We start from the raw sequence: 18,999 nt of genomic DNA, 5'->3' as shown, positions 1-18,999 counted from the left end.
TGTTGTTCAAGGTAATCTATTAATATAAAGGATAGCATTCAATACCAATACCTTTAGGATTGTTATTGTTTAATATGTAATTTATGATTTAGAAAAGAAAAATGTTTGAAAGATTTAAAAGCCTCCTCTCAGTTAAAGAACACTTAAGCACATATTAGTGGATAATTGCTTGAAATTAGCTAAGCGCTATAAATTACGTCAAGGATTTATGTATGCTTGTACATTCTAACAAGCTTTAATTAATGATGTGCTGCTAATGCTTTCCCAAAGAAATTACTTTCTAGGAGATAAATCGTCTTTCAATTTTATAGAAAAATGCATTGTTTAACCAATAATATCAACATGTAGCATCTCAAAATTTACTTCCATACAAGTTGCACGGTTTTTTTAAAAAAATTAATTATTTACATCACAGAATTTCATGATCATCAGAAACAAACTCATTTACACTCATTAGGAGGTGAAAATTAAATGCATTCAGTAAGAACCACAAACGTTCAGTACATGGTCCAGTCCGGAAATATGCAAGGAAGGGAAGGTAACCATGTTTAAAGCAGTAGAAGAATGTACACTAGAAAGCAATTTTTAAGGAGAAAAAGCTTCACCAATTTGAAAAGGCTGTACCATTAAAATTAAAACCTTTCGCTCAAACTTTCAAATACATTTATCCTACGTTACTGATTACAATTACTACAAAATTTCAGTACTCTCCTATGCCACTGAGTTTTAGTTTATACATTCCTAGCCATTTGTTGCTTTCGTTATCATTTAAAGGAAAAGCACTTTTAAAAAAATATACTTACAATTCTTAACAACCATGTGAGTGCGAAACTTGCAGTTGAGTAATGCGTGCCATAGTGAAATTTGGGAACCTGATCATCTTCCCATGATTCATATCTCTCAGCAAAGAACGCTGCTCTCTTTGGGTTCAAAGCTCCAATAGGCTACAAGGTTTGTAAAAATAAATACATTAAGTAAATAAAGATAACATGACCTATTATCACATCATACTCCCCTTGCTCTTTTTGGTAATGAGAATTATTGACGTGCATGGAGAAGTTTGGTGTTTTGCAAAAACAGATGCTGGATTCTGGAAGGACCTGAACAGATCTGTGTACTTCAAAACAGGATTCCACGCACACGCACACGGCTGGTTGGAAAAGAGTCTCTTCTGCACTCATATAGGCTTCATTTCTACTTACTGCTGATTCAAGTCAATGACTAAAAACCACTTCACAGTGGAATGTCTTGGACAGAGAGTTGTTAACTTGTGTGCCTGTGGATATGTGTGCATGCTGAATACACTATTAAGCAAATGGTAAGCAACAATGAGAAACATCTTTGGATATTTTTCTTTGGGAGAGGGAGAAATCGTGACCAATAGGGTGGAAGAATATTAACAGCACACTTGGAATTTTGATGTTACTATTCCTGTTTCTACGCTTTCTATTTACTATCCCAAGACAAGTTTTACTTAATGGATAAGACTTGAAACTTGACAACAGAAAAAATAGCAGGAATTTCTATATAAAAACACTGATATAAAAGAAACAAATAACATATGCATGACTAAAAAAGTCTTTCACCAACATTGCTATTCTTTGTTTAGTGCTTACCTAGGACATAAACACCCGGGGATTTATTTATATATAGCCGTGCATTTCTTCAGCAGCCTTTTACATAAAGGATTTGGAAAAATGAGTATACGTCCCATAAACCACTGAGAAATCCAAAAGTGAATTTAGCCATTCTATATGTAAAATGCTGTAAGAGGTCTAAAATATCTTTGTATATACATGCAAAATGTATATGCAATACAATTTTGTCTACATACTGAACACACTGTTTGTATGCTATTAATGTAAATGATGCCCATCTGTACAGACAATGGATGAATTTAAGTATAACTGAAGAATAAACATGCAAAAATATTTTCTTCTTTCTGTTCTGCAAGAATAAATATACTTAAGAATACACTACAAGGTAAGGAAAAACTTTAAAAGTCCTTGAACAAAAGTATTGTTAACCTAGTCATTAATTCAAGTATAGTTCAAGTGAAAAACTACGTCTGCTATTGAGATTATTATTATTCAAATAACTGCTTCTTTGCAGTGAAATCTGGCATACAAGCTTCAAAGTATTTTCTCTCTAGGATAGATTAGATCTACGAATGACCTAAGATCTAATCTTAGGTTTTTTACTTAGAGCAGCTTTCACATTGCAGTAGGATAAAGAAAACATCTTAGGTTAATTACTATTTTTGCAGTTCACTAATTTGAAATATAACCCTTTAAAAGAAGTGGTTCCTGTATAAAAGGATTTTTATCTGATTTAGCAAATTTATTCCAGGGAAGAATGAAACTGACCCCAAGAAGTCTCTTTGTTGCAAGAACCATTTTGGAATCTCCATCTGTACTGATTTTCCCTAAAGACTCAAGCTATGCTTGAGGGAAAAAAGAAGAAAGGAGGTCATTGGTAGACAAATTATATAAATTAAAAATAGAAATAGTGTTGTGCTGTATGGTTCTGTAACATTTTATGTATTGTCTTTATCTGCCCCTATTTTTACTACTCTCCAAATGAGTATAGCCCAAATCAATAGTTATAGAATTACATTCCTTGAATATAAAGCTAAACCCAATTAGAATTGATTTCATTCTCTTAAAAAAAAAAAAAAAAAGGTATCATGCAGAGATCCATATAGCCAGAATCCACAGTATTGATTTTGGCTGTTATTATTACAGTTGGTTTCTGAAGCCTGCAACAGGACAACTATCAAGACATGTCACATTTATTTGCAAGCAAATAAAAAAAGTCCCCAAATGAAAGAAAGCTTAGGGGAAAAAAAAGAACCATGGAGCTGTGCACTGACAATGATACACTATCAGCTTACTCAGAGAAGTTACAGTGGGAATACACACATTGAATTATACATTACACGAATGCACTGATTTATTGTGGTAATAACATCCACCTCATTAAAAGATTCTGCTTTGCTGCAGTTGGAGAGCTACATATTGTTTACTGCTATAAATTAATGGCAGCGCACAGAAGACTGTAGAACCCTTCTAACAATAGATCTGTAATGACAGTGCTGTATATCACAGCTTCCCCAGCAGCTTCATAATAAAATGGAGACAATGTATTGGGCTAATACATTCTACTAGGCAGGCCCATATTTTTCTGACAACTGCTTCTAAGGATGAGGTGATTCTAGTGTGCTACACTGCCCTGTGAACAGTTAACTAAGCTTGAGCTACAGAATACAGCACATACAAGGAATATTCAAATAACCTCTGACTTTTGATTTAGTAAACAAATTGATTGCAATTTTGTAATTATTTCATATTTCAAAATTAACAGGGAATCATGATTACAGACTGGATGCCCTCCTCTGTGGGTAAACGCCAAGGGAAAAAGAGTAACTCCAAACTAAGCTATGCTAGATGTAGCTGTAAGACCACAAATTTACACTGTTCAACATGGTTTCCCTATGACTACAGACCATTAAGGAAGAACAAGCTGAACAGCTTTCATTCCAGAAATTCCAGAATATATTTTCTTTGCAGTACCTCCTTTCAGAGAGGAAAAATAGATATTAGTTCACCAATTAAAAATACTTATTTAGGTGGCAAGGGGGAAAGAAAAGTAGAATAGAAAAATTCCAACAAGCAAAAACAATGGATAAGATTACAGAAGTCAAGACAAAAAAAAAGAAGTCACTTATGGCTGCTAAGTTTTCAAACTGTATTGAAAAATGAATAACACATATGGTTTTCAAGTCAGAGTTCATTCAAGAAAGGGTCCAAACTGGAGGAAGAATTGGGGTAAGACAGTTTTTGTTTTCTCTTTTCCAAAGGCATGATCACCTGGTTTTTGACCCAAAGTGGTTGTTATAACATGTGCTACAAATATGAAAGTAACAAGCTATTCTTAAAAAAATCCTCATTTGATATTAATTTATTAAGTGCTCTCAAATCTAGCAATATCTCAAAATAAATAAACCTCACATTTTGACCAAGAACTGAATATAGTACATCTGAGCCTTTGGACCAAGCTTGCTTGCTTGCTTGCTTTGAGACACAACAAAGAAAAATGGTTTGTTGAAAAATAACTGAGAAAACACACTGACTCTTACCATCTACTGCTGTTAAATATATCCAGACACTATGGTGTATGGTTATATTTGTTGGTTCTTAATCTTACTCTGTGCCAAACATTGGAACAGTGGCCCATCTTGTCTCCATTTGCCGAAGAAGCCCTGTTGCACTCAACAGACAAAAGCAGAACGCTCACTGCTCCTCTACATAGGGCAGAATCTCTTCTGGATTCTGTTGCTCGTGTTCAACAATACATACATTTTGGAAAATTGCTAATGACCTAGCATAAGCAGACCAGAGCCTTATAAATAAAGATTTATGATATGTTTATTTATAATTACATATTTAAGAAGAAAAAAGAAGGTGCTTTTTATTCCTATCTAATGTGTTTTCATTTTTTAAATAGTGTTATTCCAAATAAACAGATATGCCACCCTGTTCTCACCCATGCTGGCTTTTACGCAGGCTTCTGTTACTAAAACAAACATTGACACTTTTACTGTCTCCTATCCATTGTAATACTGGGAAGTTTTTAACTTATTAATATTCAAAATCCATGAAAGACTAGAGTAGAGGATATGGCAGTAAATTGCATTTAATTATTGCAAACAATAAGTAACCAAGATACCATAGTTTTGTCTTCACTGTCAACTGTTACCTCTTTTGGTGAAGACGGCAATCTCAGCAATTACTGCTGGAAACCAGGAGGTCTGGGCAAGCGCCAGTGAGTGATGAAAAGTAGGTAGTTCCAGAAACTAAGCGCATGCTGATTAGTGCAAATAGGAAGATTTAAAAGTTAATGAAAATATTATTATTTGAAATTTGTACTTCAAAACTTTTTCATCATGAAAAAAATTAAAAGGAAAGAAAGAAAGAAAAAGAAACAAAAAAGAAAAAAGACAAAAAGAAAAAATGGAAATAAGAAGAAAAAATGCTTTTCCTTGTGATTTCTTCCACTGTTTTCTTATCCACATCCAACCAGGTATTTGGATTCCTGTGTATACCATTGTCTGTACCATTGAATTATGTTTTGCAGCATCTTTGCCAAGTATGTTTGTTTTTCATACATTTTATTTTCAAGATGACTATCTGGTTTTCATTACTGACATTTTTCATACATTCATTAGGCTTAAAGGACCAGGGGGACCATTAGGTCATCTCGTCTAGCCTTGTGTTTGTATGACAAGCCATTAAATGCCTTTCCATTACATGATTTTGAGCCCAACTGTTTATACTTGATTATAGCATGAACTGTATTTGTCCACCCTGCTTTCCAGAAAGGCATCTGAGTCTTGAGTACATGGATAATCTGCTGTTTATCTTGGAAGCTTTTTCTTGTGATCCTCATTCTAAAAAATACATACTTCAGCTCGGCTATGAATTTACTGGTGTGTTATCAAAGAAATCTTATTATGCTTCTCTCTGACATATCAGAGTCTCTACTTGCCCAGTATTTTCTGTATATGAAGATACTTATAGACTATAATTAGACTTCTTAATGAACAAAAGAAATTGAACTCTTCAGGTCTTCCATTTTACGGCAATTCTTTCAGCCTTAAGTTTTCTCTGTACCCTGCCCACTTAATGGATTTTAATATACAGATATCTGAAATGTGTTCGGTGTTCCCGTGTTAGTCTTCTCACTGTCAGAAATACGCCTAGCGCTGTATGCTCTGCAGCAGGCTAACCACAACTGCATTTTTAGAGGACTGCTTGTTTACCTACTTTATGTATTACCAACCCATAATTAATTCCCAGAACTGGCTCATATTTGTAATATTGTCAGTGGGACTTCCTGGTCATCTGAGTAAAACTTCTTTTTCCCAGACAGAGATATAAAGACAAGATGCAAGGGTTTAATTATACCCAAACTTTATTAACTTAGATCAACCGGGAAATATCTGGAAATAAACTCAAATAACGTACATCACTACTCTTTCATCTGTCATTTTTGTGTTTGAGAACAGCCACCAGCTCCCCTCTGAATCTATTCTCACTCACTGCTAGAACTCTCTATTCTTCCTCTCAAACAACTGAGTACTGCTTTCTTAAATATTAGGTCCTGCAACTCCCCCGTCTTATTTAGAGGGCATCTTACCTTTAATCCACGTCTAACTCAAATTCACTAAAGAACCGTATCCCAAAGAAAACAACAAACACGATTATCTGCTGAACTGTTTGAACTGCCCTCATTCATCAACTAAACTGGTCCTTGAGCGGCTCCAGGAAAGATTTTAAAAATGGAAACAATCTACCAAGGAGAAAAACAATCCTTACCAATTCATTCCCAAAAGCACTGGTTTCACAGCAGATGGCCAAATCCTACATCAAAGACTAGGCTAGGAGGGGAGAACAATGAATTCGGATGTCAAAATTTGGCTGCAGCCAAAGGGACAGAACTTGACAGAACTTTTGTTTTCTTCCCCAGTGAGCATTTAAGTGATACACAATAATTTCTGCTCCAATTCTAAACTGATTCACTATTTTTTACTATTAATTGTAAGTCATATTTTTGTCACTTAGTACACTCAGTTTTTGAGAACTTCACAAGCAGCTACTTGAATTTCATGTGGTTTCTCACTGAAATAAGGAATTCTATTATCAAACACTTTTTTATATACACAATATTGAAACTGCAATAATTATGAATATTAGTGAGTGTACTCTACTGATTTTGATATCAAGATATGAAATCAGAAAAATTCATAGAGGTGTACTGCCTTCTTCTCCAATCACTGAAGTCAACACACATGTCTGGTGAATTTGTTGAACAGACATCCTCTGGATATTCGTTAATGTTCCATCTAGTTAGGCTTCTTCACCTTTAGAATGGGCAGGTTGTTATGCTCCTAGTTACAATTCTAATCCATTATTCTCAACATAGGTATCTCAAATAATTACGATACTTGAAAAATGGTAGGGAGAAGGGAAACAAATGGGACAATAATGTAAAGCAAGTTCTGAAGATACTTCCTGTTCTTTTTATGTCGACCTAATTTTTCAAGTACAGATAAGAGTTGCAAGCAAGCAAGCAAGACTTCATATGGTCCATAGAGAACAAACAAACAAAAGCCATAATTACCCTAGTTACAAAGCAAAGAAAATTAAACCTTCTCATATAATTAAGTTTCTAGATTCATTGCTTCAGGGAGCAATGCAGAACAAATATAAACAGGTTAAAAAAAAAAAAAAAAAAGACAACTAGATCACTAGTTCATCTGTGGTCACCAAACATGACTGTCTAAATAATTTCTGCAGTTCACAAAGTAGTTCAACTTCTGGTTGCCAAACCTGGGAGGTTATCTGAAGAGAAGGACGATGCTTTACATGCCCTCTTTCTTTTCTTTTTTTCATGAGGGTCCTGCTACTGGCTGTTCATAGAGGCAAGCTATCATGTTAGATGAGCTTCTGGACTGGCTTCTCTCTTACGACTTTATATTAAATGTCTCAGTATCTTCCCACATACACGGACTGATGCACATGATATGAAGCAGCCAAGAGCACTCCAGTACAACAAACCTGCAGTTTCTTTTACATGCAACTGATTTATTTGCTTAGATATATCTTTTTATTTACACTAGTGAAGAAACACAGATAAATGGCTACCAGCCACCTCATTTAACACTTGCATGCACAGCTTAGGGTGCAGACAACTATTTCCCAGCAGCTCCTTTAACTAAATGACAATGACTGTGATCAGCATTTTTATCAAATGTAGGATCCTTGGGAATTTCCTGATGCACTGCATATGGGATGAAATTCTGTAATCCTCTTAGCTCAATGTTTTCTAAAATAAATTTAATATAATCTACACACAGTAAAACCATTGAGCTTTTTTATGTAAACATCTTTTTAAATAGCTGTCAGTCCTTACAAGCTTTCTTTGAAAAGACTCTATTTACCAGAAAACACGTCATGAAATTTACCAGATCACATTATGTTACAAAAATTTTTTAAAAGCTCAATTTTCTATTCTAGGGAAACTGAGAATTCAATAAAGGGCTGGAATAAAAGCAGACAATAGTTGTTTCCATGCAAATTAAATTAAAAGTATTTGTACATGTGGTTTATTATTATTTTTAAGAGTTCTCACATTCCTTTGAAACAACAAAATCAGTGGGAAAAACTGATCTAAAGGTGGTCTAATAACTAGAATGTCTGAACATGTCAATATAAATAATATTTAATGGTGCAAAACATGGAAGATTCCCAAAGTCCACAGTTTAAAAATGGATCATAAACTAATCTTTTAATAATTTGCATATACTATTATGACAAAATCTGTCAAGTGAAAGAAATCCCTGCATCCTCATTCACTTATTTAAAAAAAAAATTAAAAAATCCTTCTATGGATTTTGAAAAACAGGATTTGATGAGAAGCTACATGCACTTGAATCATGGTAGGAAATATTGAAAACATTCTCTCTCTGCTCTCCCTTCATAGACCATGCTCCTCTGCCAACAGATCATACAAGCCACTGTCACAGAAAACAGCAGCCATCATATCAAACACCAGATCTATATAAGACAATCAGAACTGAAACAATAATAATTTTGGCTTGCACTAACAGCACAGGACCTCAAGCTGAAAGCTGACACAAACTTGCATCTTCGGCAGATTAAACACTCTAAGGGCACACAAAATAGACATTATGGTTTATCATGTGTAAGCACCAAGCCCTACAGAAAGAGCATCAGTAGGCTAGAAAGATGTACTTGGGAAAGTATAAAGAGATTTTTACTGTAATCTATACTGTTTCATAGAATTATTACAATCAGATGATACTGATCCTGAACATAGTCAGGTAAGAGCCCATCAATGTATATTTTTTCACACATGCGTTGCTTCACTCCTACCTAAGATGAATTCATCCATCATTTTATTACCCATTTCATAAGGTGTCCTGATTAGTCAGCCATCATCTTCAATACCATCAGCAGATTAGTACTGTCAGAAAGTTTTATCAGCTCCCTTTTAATCCTTTTTTTTCAGATTAACATACATGCTGAACAGTTTGAAATACAGAAAAGACCTTTGGAATGCCAGTGACCACCCCACTTTGGAAACTAACCTTGCGTTTCTGATACTGAAGCAGTTTCAAGTGATTGGCTGGATATTACATGTAAATTATTTTTTCCTAATCTTATTAGATTATTCAACTCAAGCTTTTAGGATCATACTATCTGCTCCTAGTGATCTTTTTCTATTGATTTCCTTCATTTGATCTACACTTTCATCTGCTAATATTTGAGTTTGAGACAAACAAAGTGAGTCCACAACATGAGAACCACCTTAAACTCCTTAAACAAAGATTATAATTATTATTATTTTACCATACTCTCATTTTCTCTGAGCACTATTTTTATACCTGGATTGTCCTTTGACACCAACAGGCTTCCTGCCCCTAGGAGTTTGATCAACTCAGTTTTAGACAGCTCCAGTTATGTCAGATAAATCCCATCCTCATTTCCAGTAGGAGTGCAATTTTCAACTTAGCCACCATCATGCTTGCTTGTAAATCTGAATTACACAGCTGTGTGCTATACCAGCTCATAATCTGCTGGAGTTCAAATGAATGAATATAAAAAGGAAGAGAGACTGTATCAAGAGAATAACATTCACTTCACGTTAGGAAGACAGAAAACACACATTTAAAATGTCTATGGCCCAAGACATGTGTGTGAAATTATTTTGATTGCTAGTACCTTTTATAACCAGACATGTGCCCCAGGGTTTCTTGTGATCATTTAAAAGGTCATGAACCTCCCTCAGTTTATTTCCAACTGTAAGACTGCATATGCTCAGGGTATCTAAAACTGAAACAAGGGCAGGATGGACAATAACATCAGATACAAACTAAGAATAGCATTTTGAATGTTCATTGTTAATTCTGGGTTCTTGTTTTTCTTGTCTTTGAGTATTTCTGCATTGCAAACAATACTCCTCCTTGAGGCAAAGGAAGATTTAAGATTATTAGACTCATTACCAAAATGATTCTTATTGATTGTGTAAACTTGACTTTTGCTCTAATACCTAAATAAATAATAATAAAAAAGATTGTTTGAAAAGAATTAAGTGATCCTAGAAACTGCTATATGCATCTGAACTGCAAAGAGTATGCTTCTTGTGACTTCAAAAAATAAGCCTCTAGCGGGAAGAGAACAGGTAAGAGAATGGTAGCGAGATGCACTCTGTCATTCACTTATATGTTCTTTAGAGAAGACGGTTTGACACGGAGAATAACCAACTAATGACAAGGAAAAAAAGACAAAGATATAAAAGGATGGTTATGACACTGTAACAGAGCAGTGGAAATTCCCAGAATATTTCAAAAATTCTATCTATACTAAGACTAGGATTTCAGAAAGTATGCTTTGATAAATCATGTCAGAGATGTATTTGGGTGAAGTTTCAGTCTCAGCAGGTGTCTGTAAGAGTTGTGGAGGAATAGGCAGCTAAAGATGCATGGAAATCACATATTTATTCTGAAAAAGGTACTGAGTTAGATGCTGCATGAAGCTCAAACCAACAGATCAGCACAAAAATCTCTATCTTTGAAAGTGAAACAAGTGGGTATCAAGCAGAGATTGATACTACAATCCGAAAGAGCTAGAATTGTTTCAGACACAGCAAACAGTTTAGTGTCTCTAAGGATCATGTCTAAGTCGGGCTTGACAATCCAATAACTACTTCATCTAAAGAAACTAGTCTTCCTCGTGCCTAAGTTCCTGCTTTTCAAGAGAAGGGCCTGAATTTGCCCAGGGAGGCCCCTGTCCGAGGTGCTGAACCGCCCGAGCCCAGGCTGGCAGACACGGGGACTTGCTCTGGGTGGGTACCTGACCATGGTGCTGCAAAAGCAAGCTTGGGACCTAGAAAACAGGCGACTGTAGCAGATCAGTCACAGACCCATGGGACCATTTTGCAGCTTTGTCTCCTAATTTTGGCAAATGTGCTAAAGGAAATGATACAACAGATTGACTCAGCTGTCAGAAAGGATAATTGACCAATTTTATCATTCACAAAAGTCCCCAGCGGAATCTGTCTGAGGGTTACTGGCATTTGAGAGTAACACAAAATCACTTTCCCCCATTTAGAAATGGGAAAAACTTATGTTATTAAAGCAAAATTTTTCATGGCAATATAACAGACTACTCAGCACTTTAGTTGGTATGATTTCTAATTCCAGAATAGATTTTCTGGTCCAAACAAAGAAAACCCATAATAGTCCTAAAATTATAGCACTGCTCTGAGATGTGAACAAGAGAACTTCATACTCTTGCACAGCTTTCTTCAAACAGGGACTTGACTTTTGAGCTCTCCAATCACAAGCAAGGATCCCAATCACATTTACAATCCCCCCCTCCCCCTCCCCCCCCAATCCATTTTTACCTCTCTCTCTTTATATTCAAAAAGGACAGATTGGGAAGAAAGGGTCTTTGTTCTCTCAGCTAGATTTTGCTCTTTTATGGTTTCCTAAATGGTACCAACACATACATCCCTAAAAATCAAGGTACTGCTCTGAGTATTGCTTCCTGTTTGAATGCTTCCCTTCTCCCAAAAGGTTCTTTTAACATGATTATGTCAAATGTCTAGGTCTGTCAACTCCTTTGCACAAACAAGTATGGAGATCAAATGTATATCTACAGCAAGGTGATAAACTAGTTTCTGTAATAATTTCTCTCAACTATTCCCTATTCTGCATACAATATTACAGAGGATGGAGTGTCCCACTCCTCGAAGCAGCAAATTGCATTTCACAAAGAAAGCATGATACCTTGTTTTCTGATAATGAAGAGAATCTGATAAATATACTTAAACTAAAAATATCAAAATCCATAACAGACTAACAAATGAATAATGAAAAATGTGTCTCCTTTTCAGATATCACTGCTTCAGGCTGACTGTAGATGGAGGCTGGCCTTGATATCTCTACCACTGTTTCTTGAGATGATCCAAAATTCTAGAAAATATACTGGACCTTTTCTTAACTGCCAGGGATTCTGATACAAAGTTTGAAATATTTTATTTCCTGTACTGTCCTGTTTTAAGCAGTGATTCACATGAACTGTCCTGAAAGGAAAAATATTTCTACCTTCCTTCTGAGCTTATCCCATCTGGCTTTGGAATGCTTTTGAATTAAGTGGTATCTTTTGTCACAGGTACATACGAGAAATTTACTGCCTGAAATACCAGTGACAAGGCAACCAGGGCAGATGCTGAGCCCAGCAGTGTCAAGCATCACAGGTTTCAGTGCCTAAATTCCAGATGTAATTGCCTATCAAAATAAAACATCACCACTGCACCCATTTTTGTTAGTTCTCACACTGTTGCTCACACCTTCTTTTAGTGTCCAATTTTGGAACATGCTTTATGCTTAGAAGGACACTGAGTCCTTCTGGTGAGTATCAGTTTTAACCAGTAGTAACCTGCATTGACTATGTTGGAGCATGAGCGGAATAAAACATAATTTTCATTTCTACATGAAAAGCACTGATTCACAGAATGCCTGTACAAGTTTTAATGCCTCTCTAGATAAAAAGATTTCTTTAAAAATTTGCAAAAGTATAACAGGTGCACATCAAAACATTTGTTACTTTCTATCTCTTTGCCAAGGGGTAACAAGAGGTAACTAAGCAGATTTCTTGCCCATCCTACTGTTTCCTCACAGAGGAAAATATACAGCACAAGTCGTATGTGCAGTGAATTTGTGCTCCTGAAATGGGCACCCTGCAACAGAATTCAGGCTGACATACTTAAGAACAGTCAAGAGTGAAGTTTACATTAGAACAACAAAACTAGTCTAATTTGTCATAGTAAAAAAATATATTACATCTCTTCTGTCAAAGTGTATTTGATATCAGTAGCTCCCACATACCAATTAAACACCTCAATTCACTGAAGGTGAGAGCTATTTGTTGCTTTTCTACACTTCACTGGAAAAGAAGTCATTACGTACATAACAGCCACTATAAAATCGATGATGATTTAGCAAATATTGCATGAAAATTATAAAAATGAGAATAAAAATATTATTATGTACACATGCAGCTATAGTGAAGACAAAAGAAGATTTAAGAATGGCATAATTTTCTTCCTCTAGTAGTGTCGGTTTATGATTTTACAGGAATTTTGTGCCTTATGAAAGAAAAATTATCAACAGCTACTTGCATACAGCAAGATCTTGTAGCAAACTTTTGAGACTATAAAATCATGCTTTGATAACTCAGTATTTTCCATGTATTTTTACTTCTATTTTTTTCTTATCCAAGTCCAGAAACAAAACACAATTTATTACTTCCACTGAATAAAGAAAAGGAAAAAAATGTGCTTTTGAATAACATAAGTGATGCAGAAAATGGGACACATTCTGGTGGGAAACTGTGTGTGTTGTATAAATAAAATATATACAGCTATAAATATAATATGTAATACTCATTCCAAACCATAGTCACCTCTTAAGAAATAAACACTTGAGTCAAAGCAGGGTAACAGACTGGCAGTGCACTCCTGGCATTTGTCAGGAGCATTCGTCAGGCTGACAGTAATATTAACCACAATCCATTTCAGTTGCTTTGGTTTATCATTGTGTGACTGATGTTCATAACAATGCCATAAGAAGCTGCTTAAATAAAGTGTTGGTTTAACCTATGCACTGCAGTTCTTTAAATCTGTACTAACTGTGGACTTCTAGCCAATATATTAACAAAACTTTTATTCATATTTGACACTTTATAATACCTAACCTTAACTTGCAATTCCTAAAAAAAAAAAATTTCAGTAAGAATTTTTTTATTTAATTTGTAAAGGAGACTACTATACAAAAAAGTCAAACACAATCAGGAATATGAGGGAGGTAATGAAAAGTGAACTTGAGCCATGCCTTTGAGTAGAACTTGTTCTAAGAATGCTGAAAGCATTCAGTTTGGGTTTCATAACACATCAAAATATGCTCATATTGGAAGATGGGGTTTAGCCTGGAGAAAAGGAGGCTGAGGGGAGACCTTACTGTTCTCTACAACTACCTGAAAGGAAGTTGTAGCGAGGTGGATGTCAGTCTATTCTCCCAAGTAACAAGTGACAGGACAAGAGGAAATGGCCTCAAATTGCACCAGGGGAGGTTTAGATTGGATGTTAGGAAACATTTCTTCACCGAAAGTGTTGTCAAGCATTGGAACAGGCTGCCCAGGGAAGTGGTTGAGTCACGATCCCTGGAGGTACTTAAAAGACGTGTAGATGTGGTTTAGTGGTGGACTTGGCAGTGCTACATTAACGGTTGGACTTTTCCACTAATTAACTCTATTGTTTCATGTGCCAATCATTTCCCATAATAGCTAGCTTTTAGAAAAAGATCCTGTATGATGATCAGTGCACCCAGTCTTTGTAGAGAAAATGAGGGATGCTTCTACTTTGTAACATGAAATATTCCTTTCTTGGAAAAGATTGAAAGAGAATAATCACATTATATAAAGCTTTAAACAGGCTGTATAATATTGCATCTGCATATGTTTGCTTGGGAAAGAACCTTAGGAAAACAAGACTACTCTGCCAGAAAGGAGTTGTTTGGAAAAGTTGTTAAAAGCTGACAATGTCTGTCTGACACAGGACAACTGCATTACTTGAGCATACCTGAAGGGATTACACAGAGGAAGTGAAAAAATAAAGTTTCTACTTATGGGAATAAGGTCAGTGATTTAAAAGTATTTAAAATATAATGGTGTTATAGGCTTTGCTACTAAAAAAGCACAATTTTCTTCAGAAAAACAGAAAATTATTTGGCTAATTTTTAATCTGTATCAGCCTCAGCACTCCTGACTTCATTAAAATTTGAAATTAAATGTAACGCATATAGTCCAACTAAGAGCACCTTCCATTAACAATTATTAAGTTGATACTATCAGAAGCAATAAGAATACATTAATAATTCATTTTTCCACAATCTGATCCCTATTATCAGTATACACATATAGAAATGAAACACTGTTAATGGTTGTGCACTTAACATTAGTGTATCAAACGCAGCAGAAAACATTAACAAGACTGAAAGCTACTGTGATAAATACTAGAGAGAAAAAAAAGGTAAATCTGATGGCAAATACCTTTGACAAATCCCTGAAGTTGCTAGGAAGTGTAAGGTCCAACTCCTCTGATTCATAGTTGGTGATAACCCAAGGGAAGACAGGGTACTGATTTAGATCATTGTAAGTTCGACCTGACAAACAATGAAAAAAAACCCTGTTGTGAGTTAAGAGTTATATTTAATTAAAATACCAACCTCTAGAGATACAATATTATTTTACGTGCTCTTCAAAAGAACTCTAATTTATTTCAGATTTTTATCATTTCAATATTCTACTTTTCCTTGAAAAGCATAATGAAAAAGTTCACAAATTGCTAGTATTTAATTTAAAACATTGCAGCCCATTTCACTTTAATTGTAAACTCTTTTGCATACAGTAAAAGTGACAGTTAAATACATTTAATGTTCTATGCATTTCCTTGTTTATGTCATCTTGTCTTCTGTTTCTTTAAGGTGAAACACTTCAAAAAATGAAGAGGCAATGACTTGTTGATACTAAAAATTAAAGCAATACTTTTACATGCTGTATTAAATTAAACATGTGAAAGCAGAATGAAGCAGCTCAGGATTTTAGATTGAGAAATTATGCAAGTAATAACCATTTCACCTAGAGAATTCACTTTGAGGGGAATTCTTTCTTGACTATCTATGGATACGACAACATTTACCAGAACATAAAATCTGTTCTGGTTTCAGGATCACACGTGCACCTTCATGCATCTGTAAGATGGAAATAATATCCTTCTTCCATAAAAACACAGTATTCAAGTACAATAATTGTATACTACACATACACACACACCACATACCTTGGATTATAATTTTAAAATGCATATTTTTTACATGGATCCTGTGTCTTTTTATGATACTGTTGCAGAAGCTCACTCACATCACCTCCAATCAGTATGTTCTCAGATTTTGTGAGCCTGGTCTTAAAAGTCTCAAAGGACAAGTTTTTACTTCTTACCCAGGAAGATTGTTTCACAACCCCATCTATTAGGTTGTCAGAAAACATTTTCTAAAATTCCACCTAAGTTTTTCTTTTTTCCAGTTTCCTTACACCATTCAGTATTCTTCCATCCTTTTTTGCAGAATTTTTAAATGGTATAGTTAGATTCTTTCTTTCCCTAACCAGTTGGTTATGTTGTATATTATCTCTTATTCAGGATCAAGGCTACATACATGACGTTGTGATATCTGTCCGTCTGTCTAGCTGTGTTTCAAATTGATAGCCATCGTGATAGTCTTTGAACTCCCCACCATGGGCAGATAAACTTTCCCTTTTCCCATAATGTTATCTTTTTGTTCCTTTTAACCTCAAATACCAAGTAGGTAGGAATTCACTTTATTATTTCAATAATATATTAAAGCTGAAAAGGATCATTCACTAGAGCCACAGAAAACAGTGTCATGACCTTGCCTCATTCCACTTCCCTACTTTTACAAAATCTGCCAGCATCCTGGCATCTCTGACTTAATGACTGATTACAGAAACTAGCAAAACTGACCATTTGTATAAAATGTAATTAGTGTGAGCAAAGGTGTTTGTTCTATCAATGGTGTTAGCAAGAGCTAAGTCTGAAAGGGAATTAATGGACCTTTCAACACTGTCAATACCACAGAAAAGAGCTGAAAATTGAGAAATTTTTAAGTTGCTCTGAGAACAAAATATGTTGGAAAATAAAAGAGAGGTCATGAGACCTAACAATTAGTCTCCATTTACTAAACTGAAGTCAAGTTGGTTAGAAGCTAATGGGGTAAGATGGGTTAAATGAAATATAGCTTAGCATTTACAGAATGAGGGGTTAGGACAACCATACAGGGGTACGAATTAGGATTTGGGAATGGATAAATGGCATCCTGGCACAGCCGCGCTGGTGATCCAGGCACTATGCTCTTTTCCAAGACCAACCATGCATCTCGTAACAGTAGTATTTATTGGCTCCAGGAATATCCTGCTCCCCAGCTGAGACTTCCCAGAGAGTTCCAGCCCTACAGAGAACTTGTTGTATCAGCAGTATTTAGGGAGGATAGTACTTAGAAATAGTAAAGCTTAGAATACTAAGGGATAAAGAAGTTACTATTTCTGAGACTCGCCTAAATAGTAGACAGTCTATGTAGATCCTGTCAACAGTCAGGATATTCTGACTTCAGAGATATATTTTAAGTGCAGTTCAGTACAGCATTATGAATTGCATGCCTCTCTATTCTTACATAAACATATGGAACATTGGAACAGGCTGCCCAGAGAGGTGGTGGAGTCACCATCCCTGGAGGTGTCTGAAAAACATGTAGACGTGGCACTTAGGGACATGGTTTAGTAGACATGGTGGTATTGGGTTGATGGTTGGACTTGATGATCTTAAGAGGTCTTTTCCAACCTTAAGATTCTATGATTCTGTAATTATGAATAAAGCACATTTAGGAGGATTTTATGAAGTTGTTCTTCAGGAGAAAATTGTACATAGAAAAAGTTATTTATGACAAGGGTAAAATCTAGTAGTGTCCCATGTCTCTTGAGATTGTGCCACCATTAACTCCTTTTCTGAGTCATTATAGTAATTTGTGTTACCTGCTATAGTGTTTAGAAACATCAGGTATTCAAAGTTGGAAATTTCTCGGTGTTGCCATCGCTGGGTCATATTGGAAGCTTTGAAAATCTGTCGTGGACTAGCCAAAGAAATACGTCTGAAAAAAAAAAAAAAACCCCAGAAAAAATAATGAGAAAACCTGGTGAGTCTTCCTTTGTACTTATCTGTATTTTAGTGGTTGTACATATTCTTTTTACGAGTTCTATGCTAGATTTCTCTGGAGGTCGAATTGCTATTTTGGATACTTGAAGTTCATTTTTAAAGTTTTATAATCTAATAAGAACAAAAGACTTAAAACATCTGACAGCTGGATATGTCAAGATTTGAAAGCTTTCAAACAGAAACTTTTACAGCTGTGCAAATTCAGCTGCTCCATGAAGGCTTGATGTATTACAGAAATATGTTATTAGTGATTTAGAGAGATGGCAGACCATTAAATAAGAAAATTACTCAACTTTTAGAATTTCACATAAGAATAAAGTCATCTTTTAGGAGAGGTTTTTAAATCCCTCAAGAACAAAGGAAAACAATGATAAGATGATAGAACTTCATTATGAAGTCCATCCTCTTGAGATTTAAATTCTGGGCAGTGTTGGGGAGTTAGTCATAAATAACTCAATTAAAGTTGTAGAATTTGATGCCAGATTTCCTAATGTTTGTGAAAGAAGACTATAGAGTCATTCCTTGGAGTGATAAATCAAGCAGAGAAGAGCTTATCATAAAATTCCCAAGACTGTTTTGTTCATAACAAAAACATCTGTAAATACCAGAAACACATCATTTAGGGGAAAAAAAATGTACATATAGTTTTAGTTAACAGATCTTTACAGGTATTGGTAAATAATTAAAGAAAACAGTTACGGTAACTGAATCTTTTTTTATTTTAATAAACTGCATTATATGGTAAACAATTTTATTGGTATAAATGGATGTGAAACTTTGAACAAATGTGTCTACACTTTCATGTATATTTAAAAATTTTCAGACATAATATGCTTTTGGAAATAGAAATTCTGAAGTTCTTACAGAGCGGCTCTAATTGCAATTCAAGAGAATTTTTTCTGGACTTGATTAAAAAAAGGTAAACTACAAAACACAACAGAAAACATCCCCAACTATTTTAATGCCATTTCTGTGCACAGAAATCTTTAAAAAATAAAAATTTAAAGTAACAACAATTGAGATAACTCCTTAAGGGTTGCTGATTCTTCTAAAAATGTAGAAATTAAT

At 35.0% G+C, this 18,999-nt stretch overlaps 1 protein-coding gene across 8 annotated transcripts in view; it reads right to left on the bottom strand.

Moving 5' to 3' along the window:
- The window catches only part of LRBA (LPS responsive beige-like anchor protein), a 466,837-nt gene that overhangs the window by 115,395 nt on the left and 332,443 nt on the right, over positions 1–18,999 (bottom strand). For all 8 annotated transcript variants that reach the window (XM_054824979.1, XM_054824981.1, XM_054824982.1 and 5 more), the window contains 3 exons: positions 17,751–17,866; positions 15,198–15,310; positions 804–944 (listed from right to left, as the gene is read on the bottom strand). In XM_054824979.1, coding sequence (XP_054680954.1) covers positions 804–944; positions 15,198–15,310; positions 17,751–17,866 — 370 coding nt within the window. The remainder of the gene's footprint in view (positions 1–803; positions 945–15,197; positions 15,311–17,750; positions 17,867–18,999) is intronic.

Source organism: Grus americana, chromosome 4, assembly GCF_028858705.1.
Source record: "Grus americana isolate bGruAme1 chromosome 4, bGruAme1.mat, whole genome shotgun sequence".
Lineage (NCBI taxonomy): Eukaryota > Metazoa > Chordata > Aves > Gruiformes > Gruidae > Grus > Grus americana.
Note: the sequence above shows the minus strand (reverse complement) of the source record. Positions and strands in the feature narration are given on the sequence as shown.